The sequence below is a fragment of the Sarcophilus harrisii genome, chromosome 2 (genome assembly GCF_902635505.1).
Source record: "Sarcophilus harrisii chromosome 2, mSarHar1.11, whole genome shotgun sequence".
NCBI lineage: Eukaryota > Metazoa > Chordata > Mammalia > Dasyuromorphia > Dasyuridae > Sarcophilus > Sarcophilus harrisii.
The window spans coordinates 370,414,903-370,433,200 of record NC_045427.1 but is presented as its reverse complement, the minus strand read 5'-3'; the positions used below and the strand labels follow the sequence as shown (position 1 = coordinate 370,433,200).

The following is an 18,298-nucleotide window of genomic DNA, read 5'->3' as shown; positions in this document are numbered from 1 at the left end:
TCAAGGCACAGAAATCTTTATGGATAAACTTGGGAAAGACTAGTTAACTTCTAGAAGTAGGTCTGTTGTCTTAAGATGCTTTCTGAAATTTGTAGTAGATCATGGTATATGAGATGCTAATACATCTCAGTTTATTAAATATTCTAGGTGTTTTGAGTCATAAATACTGAGACAGTAAAACAGAATCCATAGAGTTAAGTAAATACTGAAATTTAATTAGTGAACAGACATAGGGAATGTTTCTTTTCATGGGTCAGAAATTTGGGAAATAACTTGGATCCATAAAACCATATTTAGATATAAGCCATCTCTGGTGTCTATTTAGTCATATTGCTACCTGTTAATCATTGTAGTCTTTTTTTTGTCTTTCATTTGACAGAAAAGACAGCTTTGATTTCTGGCTGCAAAAAGATATGAGGAAGAGCTCCTCCCCTTCCTTGAGTAACTGCAACTCCGTACTTGCTAACAAAATATTTGGAATTCCACTTGATGAGCTGCAGCAGGGAGGACATCCAGACAATGAGGTTCCATTCATAGTTCGCCACGTTGTGGACTATATTGAGGAACATGGTATATATTTCCTTTCTATTTTAAAGGGCTAGTCCAGGCATTCTTTGGCCTTTGTTTTAATCAACACAAGTCCTTTTCCCATTGACTTTTCAGACACAGGGAGGAAATAGAGTAGAACACTTTGTTTTGGTACCCTTTTTAATTCTTTATTTGAACTTAAGCTTCTTCAAAAGGATTACTGAGTTGAAAATGATTACCAGTGAACCTTTAGAGAGAGATAATGAGAATTTTTTTTATTGGGGGGTAATATAGGGAGGGGAAAGATTTAAGTTAGGGATGTAGGGAATATAAATCTTATATTCAGGTATATAATGAATTGAATAATATATAAGCCAGGGTTGTTTTATATTGAACAAAATTTTTAAATGTTTGGAGTTTACATATATTTATTTGATATAAAACATAGTTTTGAAATTTTTTCCTTTCTTGTACTAACACAGGAGGTCTGGAGCAAGAAGGACTTTTTCAAGTCAATGGAAATGCTGAGACGGTGGAGTGGCTTAGGCAGAGATATGACAATGGAGAAGATGTGGATTTGGTTAAGGAAGCAGATGTTCCCTCAGCTATTAGTCTTCTTAGGTTTTTCCTTCAAGAACTTCCAGAACCTGTCATCCCTGGTAGCTTGCATATTCACTTGATGCAACTTTCTCAAGGTAATATGATAGATGGTAAGATCCAGTTATTAATACTTTTCATACTTTTTTGAATGGGGCATCTTGAGCCAAGCAGTCATTAAAGGTGTGTAATTTTTCTTCTTTATTGACTTTTTTGGAGTCAATATGGCCTTAGCATAAGGGTTAGTGCAACATAGTTGTTCTTACGAATGAACTTGATAGGCCTAAGACATAGGATAGAAAGAGGAAAAAAGAAAACGTAAAGTATGGGGTGTGAAGGAAATTGTAGAGGATGTGGAGTGTGACAGTACCATTAATTGTTATCATCAAGTGCTAGTTAGTGATGTCTCTGTCATACTACTACTAGCAGAATGCAGAAATAGGTGTCATGTGCTTCATGATAATTCTGGATACCATCCAGGAAGATATAAAATAACAATTTAAAGGAAAGTCAGACAATTCTAAAAATAAATGAATCTAGTTTTTATTGTTTGTATAATATTTCAAATGGAAATATGAAAGTAGGGAATTTAAGAGAGGTAAATTTGTTTTCATAGTATATTGGGATTTATTTGTGATTTTTTTTGGCAGTGATTCCATAGTTATAAACCACTTGCCAAATTTCCTCTTAAGACTCTTGTGTTTTCTTAGTAACTCTTAGAAAGAAATGGGGAAATTCTGACTACTTGATATATTATTATATTCTAGCTATTCCATTCATGTCTGTAATTGAGCAGTGTAGCAGTGGATTAAAAAATTATAAACTTATACATGAATCAATAAGCAAATATCAATTAAGCATCTTCTATATACTAAGTATCAGGGAAGCAAAGACATAAGTGTAAATAACTACTTTTTAGGACCTTACAGTCTGGCTTGGTAGACTGTATATACAAAGGAAATACCAAATTAGCTACAATGTAGTTTTGGGAAGAGGGCACCAATATGTGAAGTGATCAGGAGAAAACTCAATGTAAGAAAATAAGTTGAACTCTGAAGAAAATTAAGGGATTTTTTTTGAAGCAACCTTTAAATAACATTCAGTAATTTTATTTGGAAGTAAAAACTGTAACAGCTTTCATATTTGTCTGTTTTACGGCACTAAATTGGTAGGGATCTGGTTTATATTTAGAACTCAGTGGAGATATTGTATCTTTCATCTCACATATCCCGATGACTTGAGTTCAACACAACTTACTTAATGTTGCAGAATGATTAGCACAATAATGTTCTCTATTGTACCTCTTCAGTTGTATAATGGCCCTCAAAATGAATCTTCATTGCCAGTTTTATTTTTATGGACCTGTATTCTCTTTCTAATAATAATGATGTTAAAAAGTTTCCAGAGCTGTTCCTTTTTGTTTCAAGTATTTTTCTGTGTGTATTAATTAATGTTAATATGCTCACATATTTTGCATTATAAAATTTAGTACTAATTTCCTAGAGGAAAGAAGCTTTAATTTATTCTTGAGCCACCTAAATCCCTGCTAATATTCTGTTTTTATGATGACTTAGTTTGTGCAACTTATGTAAGTTTATAGTAAATGAGATTTTTATTTTTGTCATGCTCTGGCTTCTTATAAGCTTGGATGATGTGTAAATCAGTCCCTCTAATATTATTTAATGATATCATGTCAAAATATTGCTCTCTGTCACCAGGGTTTTATACCTTTCTGTGATTTGGATTGTCACATGTGTTTGACAAGCCAAGACTAGATAAAGAATGTTGAAATCAAGAAGAGCCAAGTTCAGATTTGGACTCAGACTCTTCCTACCTTTTCAACTGTAGGCAAGTCCTCTGCCTCACTTTCCTCATTTGTAAATTAAGGATAAATAGTAGTACTTACATCCCAGGGTGCTTGTGAGGATAAAATAAGATAACATTTGTAAAGCATTTTAGAGATCTTAAAGCACTACATAAATTCTAGCTATTATATGTCTGCATTTGGAATTTGACAGCATCAGGTGTCATCTTAACAGAATGAATTTTTGTTGAAGTAGTAAATGGAACTTTTTATTTCCTGATTAATTATTCTCATCTTAATATATACTTGCAGAGAGATTAAAAATTTGTAAAAATGGTATGGACCTTTTATAAAGTATATTTTTTTGCAGTGATGGATGAGATGGCCTTCAAGTAATTACATTGCTAATCATATCTTATTTTTTTTTATAATTCTTTTTGCCTTATTTTAGTTGTACTTTTTTAGTGCCTTTTTTTAGTGCTTTAAAAAAATATTCTTCTGATACAGTATTGTGGGAACCCATTGTTACATTTTTTAGAAAGTAATTTGAAAATATATTTCTCTAGACGGGTTATTGATGCAAAAATGCATCAATATTTACTTGGCAGGTAGATGGTACAGTGAATAGAGTGCTGTGGCTTAAGTCAGGAAGACTCATCTTCCTGAGTGCAAATCTGGCCTCAGACACAATAGCTTTGTGACCCCTAGACAGGTTATTTAACTCTATTTGCCTCATTTTCCTTATTCTTAAAATGAGAAGGAAAAGGCACACCATTCCAATATCTTTAAGAAAATTCCAAATAAGAACATGAAGAGATGGACAAAACTGAAATAACTGATCAATAACAACTACATCATCAATACATACTAGTTACTTGCTGAATGGCAGTTTAATTTAGAAAATAGCATCAAGGATATATGTTAATGTGTTTATGGATGTCTGCTTTCCTTTAAGATGGTTCTAAAATGCTCTGTAATTGGAAGATTTTCTAGGCTGATTAAAATAGTCCCCAAACAGTGGCATGTTCTATTCCTTAGAAATTTACAGTAATAATGTAATTCATAGAATGTGTGAATCTTCATACGATTCTGTAGTTTTTGAAATTCATATATGACTATAGGCCTGATTCATTTGTACCAGTTGGACCAGTCTAAATTTGTATGTGATGAAAAATATGAACTTCATCTTTAAACCCATTTTTTCATGTATTACATAATATATAGTGATACAAAACAAAAGGTATTTTTATTGCTTTCACCAGGGAGAATTAGACTCAACTTAACCATGGGACTGCTACTTCAGTATATACCCTTTTTTGATATAAAAAGTTTTTTTCATTTTAGGAAAGAGTGAATTCATCTAATTGACATCACTGTTAAATTCAGCTGACCAAACTCCCAGGTTTTTAATTTAATGTAAAATGTTATAAACTTTTCCTTCCCCCTCTTCTCCCAATCTCCTAGTAGTAACCTACCTATTTTTTTCTCATTTTCCCAAGTTGAAAAATATTGCTAGCATATTAGTGATGAAAATATTTTTGTGTGTTTGTGTTCCCAGGAGTTAGGTACTGACTTACTTATATTGACCTAGTGCATTTAGCTTCTATCTACTAGCACTGGTTACATAGTGCAGCTATGCTTATGTATCAAATAGCAAAGAAAAAGGGGAAAAGAAGGAAAAATGCTACTAATGAGGATTGGTGGGGGGAAAAACATTTCTAACCTTTGAAAGCATGAATTAATTCTCATCCTCACTCTTCCCCACCTCTACCTCACCCATTCATAATTTCTCCCTTCCTCCTTAAATGAAACAAAAAAACAAAGGCTGTTAACTACAGGAAGTTAAAAAATGATAGGGATAGAGTAATGTGAAGTTGGCAGAATATCTGAGCTTTGTTTTTATTTCATTTAAAAACCTGTCATTATGCTTTACAGATTATAATAATGAAGATGAATTTGGAAGAAAGTTGAGGTTCCTCTTGCAACAGCTTCCACCTGTTAATTACAGTTTGTTGAAGTTTCTGTGTAGATTTTTAGCCAACGTAGCATCACATCATGAAGAAATTTGGTCTGCAAATTCTTTGGCTGCTGTCTTCGGTCCAGATGTCTTCCAGTAAGTTATTTCATAAGTGTATGCATTTAACCTAAAAGGAAAGAACTTTTGGATGTAGAAAGTATTCTTATTTATGAAATGTTTTATCTTTTAGAGAATTCAGACTTTTTTGAACTTTTATTTTTATGATAGATTTGATTATTCCTCCCAGCTTGCGTGAGAATAGTATTTAATGGCATTTTACAGATGGGAAAAACTGAGGCTCAAAAGTGATAAATTAGATCCTCTGAAGAGCTCAGAATACAATTCTTGATTTAAATGCCACTTGATTTAAAATGTTACCCACTGTTACCAAGTCATCTTTGAGGTGGTTGAATTTCAGTCAAAAGTAGTTTTTGTTACAGGAGAAAAAGAATCCTTTCATCAAATGTATTTATGAAGAATCTTCAACTAAATTTAAAATTTGTATTTGTAGCATTTATACAGATGTGGAAGATTTGAAAGAGCAAGAAATAGTAAGCAGAATAATGGCTGGACTTCTGGAAAACTACTATGACTACTTTGAGAATGAAGAGGAAGATTTTTCATCTACTAATGATTTGAGTTCACTGACTGAACAAGTGAGTATTTAAGTTTGTCCTCTTTTGAAGGTTAACTGAAAACGTTAAAACCATGTATCTATAGCTGCATTCCATGAGATATATGTAATTATCCTTTATCTTTTAGTTGCTATATAACCCATGGACAGTTAGTGATTTATAAAAAAAAAAAAAGTGAATTTAGAAGTATTTATGCAATATGACACCTTCGACATGGTGTTTTATTTAGATGAAAATGTAAAATTCAGACATCCATTCTGAAATTTTTTTTGTATTTTCTGCTCAAGATTAGTTGGTAATATATTATTTGCAAAGGTGTATTAGAAATAGATGGGACTTAGAAATGAGACCTAGAAGATAGGTTAAAAATTTATTTTGTTGATTTAAATTTTTAATAAATGGACAAGTGAAGGTCAAAGATAGTGATGAAAATTCCTACGATTTTTGAGTCCATTTTGAGTTTAGTAACTTTGATCTGGATTGAAAGATATTTTTTAGGATTTACCAAACAAAATAATATTATATGCAACTGTAGATGATAACTTTATTGAAGAACAAACTTTTTAAAGGATTTTAATCTATTTGTCAGTGATCTGTATATTTTTGATTATAAAATAGCTTCATGTAGTCATTAAAATAGATCTGGAAGGAAGTGTATTTGGAAAAACTTTGGTATTTGTTAGTTACTTGTATTTACTTGCAGATAATAAAACATTTCTTGGAAAATGCTCTATAGTTCATTGACATTTTATTTTATCTGAGTAGAGAGGTATTACTCTGTGTATAACACGAACTTTAGAAGAATGGGAGTTTCTTTAATGTTTAAAAATACTTGGGATGGGGCTTTTTTTGTTACTGCCTGCCATCTTTTATATTGCTTCCTGTTGAAAATTTCTGTTTCTGTTTTGCTTCTGTTTTTAAAATAAAAATATGGATTATGACTTTTTGCTTAAGTATCATGAACTTTAAAGAAATGACACAGTAGCAAATGCCAAATGCATCTTGCTATATGAGTTGAGAATGAAACCTGTTTTGCATATGGGAATAAAATATATTGGTGGGCTTTGTAGCTTGAGTAGATGACACCTAGACATTTTGGTGTGGTTTTGAAGTTGAACAGCTATCATTATGTGGATCTCTTCTTAGGAGCCATGGTAAGACTAAGGGAAAATTATGAAGTACCTTCTTTAAAAAAATTATCTGCAGGACAGCTAGGTGCACAGTGAATAATAGAATACTAGACTTGAAGTTCAGGAGGATCTGAGTTAAAATCTGGGCCTCAGACACTTGACACTAACTGGGCAGGTCACTTAACCCTGATTGCCTTGCAAAAAACTAAGGCCAAAACAAAAGAATTAATCTGTCCTTGTTTGAAATGAAAGTAGAGGTAAGGGAGTAGTCACATTTGCAGGAATTCTTCATTGTTTATGTTTTAATTGTGAAAATATATTTAATTTTTACTTATATTTATAAATTTTTATCTCTGCAAGGTGATATAAAATAAACTTGCTATTTAGATCATTCAACTACATTCTAAGTTTAAATTTTGACTTTTAAGAGATTTATTAAATTGACTTGATAATACATTTGTATCACAGTACTTTTGTGAAATATTTTGGATTGTATCAGATTACTCTGGCATTCTTTGTTTATTAGGTTTTGGTTGTGTTTTTTGAAATCTCTTAATCTACTTGTGTTGAATGTGCATTTTGTATTGTTTTCCAAATGCATTGGGAAAATAGCAAGGATGAAATGAGCTATGGTTTGAAAACTGAGAACAGCTAAATTAAGGAATACATAGACAAATACATGTAGAGAAGAGGAAATTTGCCTTTTGAGAAGAAAATTAATGTGAGGTAGGGTTGCCTAGAGAAATGTATCCTGGGATATTTGTATCCCCAAATCTGTACTTTTCCTGTGATAATATAAACTTTCTTTATGTTTGATTATTTAAAATGTGTATTTTCTTATTAGGAAATAATTAGAATACAAGTGAAGGAAGCAGAATTTTAAAATTTTGGTATTTTTCCTAAGTAATTTTGACAAACTATTTGGCTTAGGAGATAATATAAAATATTTGAGTGAAGTATTTCTTAAATTTTTGTTTAATTTCAAAGTTGAATGAATATAGCTGTTGCTGCTTTCTCATCCATTAATGAGAAATTCTAGGACCCCAGAGACTTTTAAATATGTAGTCGGACCTGATCTACTCTTGGTAGTAATATTATTTTACTCTGAATTTCAGGTTTTGTGAAATCAAATTTATGCACCCACTTGTTTTCTTCATTTACAGTCTTGTTACTATTGATGCAGTGGCTTTGCAATTATTATAAGCCTTATTACATTGATTCAGGAGACACTCTTAGTTTTGACTATAGAAAGGAACAAATGGTTGCTAGAACACAAGTAGAGAACATGTTTGAGACAAGCTAAAGAAGGTGAACAACCTCTTTAGTATGGAGTCCTTAATTTATCTGAGGATGGAGGTGATATAATTGTGTTTCTTTATACGTTTGAGAAGGCAGGTAGCAGCGTTCTCCACAAGCTGGAGTCTGGAGAGCAGGCAATTCACGAGGCCCTAGAGAAGGGAATTACAGCAATGAAAGAAAGAAGAGATGTAAGTATGGATAAGGATCCACCAGAAGCGAAGTTGAGGCAGAAGCATACACAGAATAGTTTTAAGTAGCATTTGAAATGCATTAGATGCTAAAGAGCTAAGCTGTTGAGTAACTGAGACCCAAGCATTCATTTTTTTTTTTAAGCATTTAATAAAAATTTATTAAATTGAACTAATCCATCTCCCATTTATGCACATAACAAATATGTTTGTTCAGTTGATTAAACCAGTTCATTTAGGCACATGGACAAGCATTTATTGTTGAAGAACTTCATTGGGATAAAGTTAGAGCACATTTATTTGAATGTCTAAAATGAAAAAACAAAAAACTTATCTTTATATGTGATCATTAATTTGGGGTAGGAAGTAATGGCTTACTTTTTACCTTTTTGGCTCTTTTTGTCTTACCAGGTTACTTTTAGAGGTGATGATAATAGAAGAAAGTAAAAATTTACTTGAATTAATTTAAATTTTAAGTGAGAGAATTTGCATGTTCTATGGACTGCTTATTTTATCTGTCTCAAATATATTTTACTGAATATGTGTACATTTTAGTATTTGGATTGCCAAGCATAAAAAATCTTAGTAAATCCCCAGAATCGTCTCACCTAAAATTTGGGAGAGTGAATGCACGTAAATTTTTGCTCAATTAAAAAGCCACCCTGTTTTTTGCTTTTATACTTTCTTGTGTGCTCCAGCCTCAGATGCCTTCATGAAGTGGATAGAGTAGTTAATAGTTTGTTTCTGATTTTCTTTCCATTTGTGACTTTTTTAAATTGGTAAATCATTTTCTAGGCAGATATTAACCAAACATATCTCTCTGTATTTATTTCTATATCAACCCTATGTAATTTATGGATTAAAGGAAAGTTATTTGTAATTCAGTACAGTTTAAAAATTTATACAGGTTGGCACCTTAAAAGTAGGTCCTTGTAGGTCAGATGATGCTAATAAATACCATGTGTGGCATTTTATAGCTAAAGACCCATGTTACATAAAGTGCCATAGATTTATGTGTGAAGATAGCACTTAACACTTAGGATTTCAACTCTTAATTTCTCAAATAAATAACTTCTCTCTTATGCTTCAGCTAAATTGGACTAATTCTTTTATACAAGGCCTCTTTCACTTTGCTGATTCCTGTTCATCATATCTGGAGTGCTTTCTCTGTTCCCATCAGACAACCTAATGCCAAATAATTGACATTGTTTAACATTTTAAAGTTTTCAAAGTGATATACATACATTAATTTTAGTTTAGATTATTTTTCATTTTATCCTCAGTAATACTGTGAGGCTATGAAGTATGTATCTTGGGTATCATCTTCATTTTACAGATGAAGAATAGGGCATTCAGAGAGATTCAATTGTATCCAAATGTGTTATAGACAAGATTATAATATTCGATTCATAGATTTAGGATTGAAAAGGAGAGAGTTGAGACTTAGAGACCTTAGTTAATTCTTCCATGGTGCCACAGGTTACTAGTAAGCAGTCAGGATTCAAAATTGGTCCTTTTTTTCCCCAAATTTAGCACTTTTTTTTTTTTAACATTATTTATTTTTTTCAATTGTATCTTAATTTTCCAAATACATGTAAAGATAGTTTTCAGCATTCATCTTGCAAAACTTTGTTTCAAGTTTTTCTCCCTCTTCCCTTGTAAGACTATGCAATCCAATATAGGTTAAATATGTGCAGTTCTTCTAAATACATTTCTACATTGTCATGATGTGCAAGAAAAATCATATGAAAAGGGAAAAAAACCATGAGAAAGAAAAGAACCAAGCAAGCAACAGCAACAAAAGGATGAAAATACTGTGCTTTGATAACCACATTTAATCATCATGGTTCTTTAACTCTGAATGTCGATAGCATTTTCTATCCCAAGTCTTTTTGGAATTGCCTGAATCCCCTTAATTGTTGAAAAGAGCCAAGTCTATCACAGTTAATCATCACATAATCTTGTTACTCTGAACAGTGTTTTCTTGTTTCTGCTCATTTTACTTAGAACTGATGTTCATGTAAGTCTGTCTAGGCTTTTCTGAAATCAGCCTGCTCGTCATTTCTTATAGATCAATAATATTCCATTACATTCATATACCATAACTTATTCAGCCATCCTTCCAACTGATGGGCATCCACTTCATTTCCAGTTCCTTGCCACTACAAAAAGGGTTGCTACAAACATTTTTGCACATACGAGTCTCTTTCCTTTCTTTATGATCTCTTTGGGATACGGATCCAGTAGAGATACTGCTGGGCCAAAGGGTATGCACAGTTTGATAGCCTTTTGGGCATAGTTCCAAATTGCTCTCCAGAATGGTTGGACCATTTTGCAGCTCCATCTTGAACAGTGCATTAGAGTCCCAGTTTTCCCACATCTCCTCTAATATTTATCATTGCTTTTTCCTGTCATCTTAACCAATTTGAAAGGGGTGAAGTGCCATTTCAGAGTTTCTTAATTTGCATTTTTGTAATCAATAGTGCAAATTTAATATTCTTTATATGATTATACCACACTGTAATCCATATTGTAATCAGCCACTGGTCCCCTTGCCCTTCTTAATTACAATCTTCTTTCCATCATTGCTATTGTTCATTTGTGTCTAACTCTTTGTGAACCTATGGACCATATTAATCCATGGGGTTTTCTTGGCAAATTTGCTGGAGTGTCATTTTCTTTTCTGGTGGATTAAGTCCACTAACTTGAATGACTTGTTTAGGACCACACAAGTAGTAAGTGTCTGAGATTGGATTTGAACTCGGGGCTTCTTCCTAACTCCAGGTCCAATATTTGGTTCACTGAACCACCTACCTGTGCCTCCTCTTTCCTTTGTACAATGTTGTATTTACCCATCCCTTTGAGATCTACTCAAATGCTCCTCCTTTCTTGAAGCCTCCTTTCACCTCCTAAATTAGTATTTGCCTCTTGACTTATCATATGTGGTAATTATTTGCATTATGAGTCATATCTCTTCAGACTTTAAACTTTTTGAGGGCAGGGATCTGCCCTCTTAATCTTAAACTTTATCTCCTCCACTGCCTAGAAAAGTTCTGTGTATATAATATATGGCTAATAAGTTTATTTAATTGAATTTGTTTTATCTCAAGGGAGCTTTTCAGAACTTTACTTGTGTCTTAGTCATTCTCACTCTTATTTTTTCTTTGGACATAATTTTTAGCAAATCACAATTATTTGGTTTTTTTTAGTTTATTAGAAATGAGAAATGAGGAAAGGAAAGCTACTAGAGGCAGGTAGTGAAATAACAACTTAATAGCAAGAGAGAAAGAGAACTAGGGAGAAATTATTAAAAGTAGTCCAATAAACTTAAAATGTTGGGGATCTAGGTGCAGGATATTCAGTCCTGTATATACTTCATTAGTAACCCCTGAAGCCTTTTTGTGCTACAGCTCAGGACACTCACTTAAGTATTTGTGTTTAATGCCATCTTATAAATAAGAGTCCCACTAAAAAAGAATAGGGAAAAGGAATAGACATTTATTAAATGTCCACTGCTGTAATAAGTGCTTTATAAATATTATTTTATTTGGTACTCACAACAGCTCTGTGAGGTAGGTACTTTTATTATTTCTATTTATAGTTGAGGAAACTGAAATAGACACAGAACAAGTAACTTGCTCAGTCATACAGGTATTAAGTGTTTGAGACTCAGTTTGCACAGGTCTTTTTGACTCCCAAGCCTAGTGTTCTATCGTATCACCTTGCTGTCTCCCCTCCCCCGCCCCCCAAATAAATAAAGTTTGAATCCTATTAATATAAAAAGACAGAGATGTTGGCAATACATTTATATTTTCATCAAGAATGGTTAAACTTTATAATTAAACAATTTAAACAGTTGTTAACTTGAGGCTATAAAAGTTTTGAATTTTTAGTCAGAGGATAAATTTTGAATATTGCCTTTTGCTCTTTACTACCAATATGATCTTGGGTAAATTGCTTAACCTCTCTAGACCATACTTTATTAATTTGTAAAATGAGGAGGTTTGGACTCATTTGAGCCCTGAGATCCCTTTAAGCTCTAATTCTGTAATCCTATATTAGTTGATAAGTAGGATGCCAAACCATGGTGGTTTTTCCTTTTTAAAAACTGCAGTATTGGGATAGCTGGATGGCACAGTGGATAGAGTACCAGCCCTAAAGTCAGGAAGACCTGAATTCAAATATGACCTCAAGACAGTTAACACTTCCTAGCTGTGTGACTCTTAAGCAAGTCACTTGATCCCAGTTGCCTCAGCAAAAAACCCAAAAAACCTGCAGTATTAACATGAAATTCAGAAAGCACGTTTGGACTTTATCCTGAGACAGCACTGTCATTTCCATATTGTAAAACCCAGTGTATTCTTAACACTTCCAGTATACTGGTTTTGAATTCGGTGTACTTTCATTGTTTTTACATCCTTAAAAATCTAGTGTTTGATTTATAAGAAAATTATCAAAGATTGTTTACAATATATCCCACCTTTGAGGTATTTTAAGAAGTTACATTTGGTCATTGGAATAAATATAGTTGTAATTTTTTTTTTCATTTTTCATTACTTTTTTAAAAACTCTCTCAAATTTTAGCATCCATTACCTATTTTAAGACTTGTTTTCCTGAAATAATCAACTTTGAGGTAATGAATACCAAATTTGTTTTATTTTTCCCACTTAAGAAAAAAAAAGTGAATTATAATATGTTGAGATAACTCTATATAAAAAGGAATGAATCATATCCTGATAATGCCCCTTCTCCATGAAAAGTTACAGATTTGCCATTTCACGTTCTGTGACTCTTTTTAAACAAGGTTGATTTAATTTTAGAAATTTTAGTCTTTTTTTTTTTTTAGGGGTATGTGTATATATATGCTCTTCATGGATTTTACATGCTTACTGAATTAAAATAAACTCCTTTTGTGCACCTGGAAGGCAGAGAGCAATTAGGAAGCCTTTACTTATCTACTATATTAACAAAATTGAGAAGAACATGAGGTTGCCCTGATGTTAATCATGATGTTTAAGTTTTCTTTGAACTTTGAAAGACCTGGTGATATACTCAGTGGAATCCCAATATTATTGTTATTTCATCATTCTTTGAGATGTTGTTTTCTTTTTGGTCCATATCTTTCTTCAGATCTATAGAACAAGTAGCAACAATATTCTCCAAGTGAGACTTGGATTTAGAAAGCTGTTTAAATTTCAGTTTCAAAATGTCCTTTTATAATAGCTTTTCTTTGACTTATAAGCCAGATAATTTTATTAAAATTTAAATTGTCAATATTTTAAAATTTGTTTTTAATAGATTAATGAGCTCTCTGAGGAAGAGGAAGAAGATGAAAAGCTAGAGCAGTCGGAAGAACTTCCAGAAGATTGTGCAGAACAATCTAAAGAAATGCCAGAGGTGGTACACTTGAGGATGACTGAGAACATAATGGAATCTAATAGTGTTAAAGCATCAACAAGGTAAGGATTCTGTTATTAAAATCTTGATTTTCAACTCTTGATCTCTGCATGAGATTTTATCTGGTGCCAAGATTGTGCCAGTTGAATAAAGGAAGAAAAAGAAGTGATTTTTAAAAATTGAAAATAATGAAAATATTTATTTATGTTATTCTGAAAGGTGACAGCTAAACCTTCAGGGTAGTCTGGGGCCTGTGATTCCATCCGTTTCTCAGAGCTTTAGCTTCTACTGTCTGGAAATTGAGTTTAGTAGACGAACGTTAAATTTTTGGAGGGAAGAGGAGTCACTCTAGATTCTCTCTTGTACATTGTTGTTTCAGCATGAGTAGAGAGGAAGGCAAGAACAGAGTTCTTACGTGAAGTAATTAAAAATATACATAGTTTTAATTTACTGAGTACCTTCTTTGCAATAACCTTGTGAAATAAATAATGAAGAAGTTAACTTGTGTCATGAAGCTGGACTTAAAAAATATATACTGTCAAGTTCTCTGTTTTTACACATTATCGTCCTCTTGTCTGCAAGGTAACATGACTTTCAGTGTGTTTCACATTAAAGAGGTGACACAGCTACACTCTGATTTACTATTTATGATTATAAATTTATGGCAACCAATTTAGTTAGGCACTGAAATCAAATGGTTTAATATAACAAGTATATCACTGATAAATGGAAGTAAAGCATTATTTTAAAGTGCTTATTAATGCCCCAAACAAGGAAGTGTGCTACTTTTCTTTAAAAGGACAGTCATTGTGACTTGCAGAAAATTTTGGAAATATTTTATTTTCTGAGAGCTGTTAGCTTACCAGTATCACTTATTAAAAAAGCTTGCATAAAATCCTTCCTTTGAAAATCATTGTCATAAATAATGAGGAGGGGAATAAAGAAAACTAAAGATTTTAAAAGTTTATTACATATGTATCACTTCTGCATAAAATAGCTCCTCAAATGAAATGATATTTATGACATGTTTTATATATACTTGAAGGCTGTAGTTTCCTTGAGGTACCTGGGAGCCATTCAACCACTGCAGATTGCAATCCTTTAGTGTATCAATATACATAGTACAAAATAGCCACTGCAATCAGTGGCTATTTACTAGCTCATAATCAAGAATTGCTGTGGCTGTAAAATTCATTATGAAGTTGTTGTCCTATTGATTTAGAGAAGCTTAAGTTAGCTCAATTGGTTCTCAGTCTCCGGTGATAGTGAACCCAGCTTATCACTAGGTCTACAAGAAGCCTTTCCAGCCTGGTAGGACCTACCAGAGCATGGCCTCTTCTGAAATGGCTTTTGAAAATTTAGAATTGCTGTCAAGCTGTGGTTGGCCATTGCTTTCTCTAGTGGGGACTCTTAATAAGAGGATAAATACTTCTCTATGGTTTTCAGAACATAAGTAGACAGGGATTTTAACATCTGAAAAGTCCCATTCCCTTTTTGTATAATTTCTATTTGTGACAGTGAACCAAATGATGTCATTTAAAATGTTTTTCAGCAGTGACTTTTAGTGGATATATGTCATTGGCTAAATTCACCTTAGTAGCTTTTGTATTCTGGATATACTCATCCTTTTGGAAGTGAGTTTTTCAGTTTTGTCCCCCTTCAAATCTCATGGCATGCATTTTGAAAAATATTATTTCTGCATATGATGATTACATATTTTTCTGAATTGCAGTTAATTTTTTTTTACCCATGATTTTTTTTCATGATTTCCTTCTGACACTTTTTTCTATTCACTTTCATCTAAGGATTCCTTTACTGTTCTTAATTCACCAAGCAATTAATAGCACACATACTATGTGAAAAACACAGGAAAATATAATGTAGAGTTTTATATATAATATGTAGCTTGGTTTTTAAATGAATATGAAGATAATTTAAGACATGGTTTCTCTATCCTTAGGTCCTTATAGTACTTCTCACAATTGCATAGCACTTTAAGGTTCAGAGAGCACTTGTAGTTTTAGTCTAGCATGGGGCAATGATAAGTATGCAAACTATTCAACAGTTAAAGTTAGTGTACTTAAAGGTTTTTTCCATTTCTCCTTCCTCATGTGACCTTCTTATTCATTGCTACAGGTAAATGACTACTAAATAGCAGTTTTTACACAGTACTCTTTCTAGTGAAGGTATTTTTGTTTTTTAATAGAGGGAACTTAAGTGATAGTACCTTATTTAATTGGTTCCTGTAGATTCTGTAGATGAAAAGCTTCATAGAAATATAATCTGAAATTTTTGCCATCAAATTCATCTCTTTAGGGAAAATATTGTTTTGACTCAGGAATTGAGCTTTTAAAAATCTTGTACACCACTTGTTCCTGTAGTAAATTTTTATCATATGAAAATCATATGAAGCAACTGGGGATGTTTGCCCAAGAGAACATAAAATTTGACTGGGTATTGAGAAGTAAGGTAAGACTGGGGGGTTGGGAGGGGAGAGGCAGAGGAAGGAATAAAAGAACCATTCTTGGTTCTTACATAATATGTAATTTCTAGTATTTGAAGAATTGTGACATAGATTAAAGATGAGATTGATTCTTCTTGGTCCTAGAAAGTAGAAAAAATAAAACCATTAGGAAAACTTAGGGAAGCTGATTTCAGCTTCTTAGAGGAAAATTTTCCTTGCAGTGCTGATAGAAAAGTGGAATGAATGGATCACTGTATAAGTTAAATTCCCTGACAGTGAAGGTTTTCATTTGGAGAATATTTTAGAAGGTATTTGTACATCAGCTTAGCAGTGGATTTGTACTATTTAAATCACAAGTTTGTCACAGGAAAGCACTTTGAATATTTTAAAGCACAACCTTGGGGCAACTAGGTGGCACAGTAGAGCACCAGCTTTGAAATCAGGAGGACCCGAGTTCAAATCTGTCCTCAGACATTTAACTCTTCCTAGCTGTGTGACCCTGGGCAAGTCACTTAATCCCAATTGCTTTAGCAAAACAAACAAACAACAACAACAAAAAGCACAACACAAGTATGAATGGTTATTATTACTAGCTCAATGAGTCTATCTAATGAAAAGAAGTGGTAGGAGATAATTTTGTATTAGAATTAAATTTTTTTTTTTTAACTATTAACTCTGCCTGTTTGCCAAGATACTAGATGCTTATTTTGGGGAACTGAGCAGACTTATCCAGGTAGAGAAGATTAGAGCGGAAGACAGGTTTTTTATTTATTCATTCATTCATTTATTTACTTATTTATTTATTTATTTTTGGCTTAGCTTGGCTTTTGACTGGTCCCATCCCAAACAATCTCTGAGTATACAAAACTCCCAAGAAACTTACATTTTCCAAATATAATGGGAATCATTTAGTTTATTTAAACAAATCCTCCAAGTAATATTCCCCTCTTGTGGATAGAAATATTCCTCGTGTGTTTATAATTAGAATGCAATGACATCATTCTGGAAGCTACATTTGTTCAAATGGAATTTTCTGTAGTTCATTGCTTGTGAACATTTGTGATTGTTCTTGAATATATCTGCATTTCTTTGGTTTTAAAGGTACAGATTCTAAAGATAAATTAAGAGACTTTTTTTTTTTTTAAAGAGACTCCTTAATGTATATCCTTATCCCAAAACACACAAAACTCATATTTTTTTTTTTTTTTTTTTGTTAGTGTACATAAGGGTTTTGGAAGCTAATGATAGTATTCTCTAATGTTATGTTTTTTGTTTTATATGCTATGACACTTAGTTCAAAAAAATATAACATGATTTTTAAGGAAAAAATTTGTAAGAGATTTTAAATATAGCTTTGTAAATTCCTTTTATTTTCCAAATGAGTAAACTGAGACCTAGCCACTGAGAGTAGTAAAGTAACTTTTTTTTAGGTCACAGGTAATTGGAGGGACCATTATTTGAAAACAATATTCCTAACTGCAAGTCAGTGTTTTTTCTTTTTTTGTGCTACTGAATTAAAAATTGTTTTCTTCAACAAATGGAATATGGAGGCTCTTTGAATTCAAGGAGTTTAAAAATGAGGGGAGCAGATTGGTTTCTTTTTTTTTTTTTCTTGATTTTTTTTTCAATAAATAACTCTCAAAATAAGTAATTATGTGTTATTCCAATTCCTGAGTAGAGATGAAAAGGAAATTTGCATGTAATTCATGTTTCCAAAAGCAATTTAATGAATATTGGGATCCACTTTTTCTTATCTTAGATATGTGTTAGAACTGCTCTCTCTTTTTAGGGGTTTCAGGATAATGATAGGTGCTGAGCAAGTTGTGTAATTTGTTTTCTTTTCCAGTATAACATTTTGGCTAATTGTATATTATAGTGTCTATAATATAGTAGCACTAGTAACTGGTTGAAGGGATTAAGTTGAGTTTTGTGATTTATTAGATGTAAAGGTTTGGTCACTAATGCTGTTACTTTGGGACTCTATTAACCCAGATGAATGAAGATATTGGGAAAAGAGCAGGGGAGTCTTTTGTGGTGACTTTTAAGGATAAAAATAAAAAAAAGAAAAGAAATAACACAGGATGGTAGCCTATTTGGAGCAGTGCCAGGAGAATGCTGTTAAGTTATTCCCTTAAGTAAAGATCAGAAGTTTTGTGGAGGTGCTTATGACTTGGTATTCTAAACATGAATGTAAATACTTTGCTTTTGGGAGAGGTAAAATAAAACTCTGTTATACAA

The 18,298-nt window shown here is 32.4% G+C and overlaps 1 protein-coding gene across 9 annotated transcripts in view; it reads left to right on the top strand.

The window, feature by feature from the left end:
- Positions 1–18,298, top strand: part of FAM13B (family with sequence similarity 13 member B) — a 231,591-nt gene that overhangs the window by 93,556 nt on the left and 119,737 nt on the right. For 4 of the 9 annotated variants that reach the window (XM_031953318.1, XM_031953314.1, XM_031953317.1 and 1 more), the window contains exons 3-8: positions 380–570; positions 1,011–1,238; positions 4,865–5,042; positions 5,458–5,602; positions 8,103–8,198; positions 13,498–13,658. In XM_031953318.1, the coding sequence (XP_031809178.1) occupies positions 414–570; positions 1,011–1,238; positions 4,865–5,042; positions 5,458–5,602; positions 8,103–8,198; positions 13,498–13,658 (965 nt within the window). In that variant the 5' untranslated portion in view covers positions 380–413. The remainder of the gene's footprint in view (positions 1–379; positions 571–1,010; positions 1,239–4,864; positions 5,043–5,457; positions 5,603–8,102; positions 8,199–13,497; positions 13,659–18,298) is intronic. The other 5 variants (XM_031953322.1, XM_031953320.1, XM_031953315.1 and 2 more) reach the window with 4 other exon arrangements.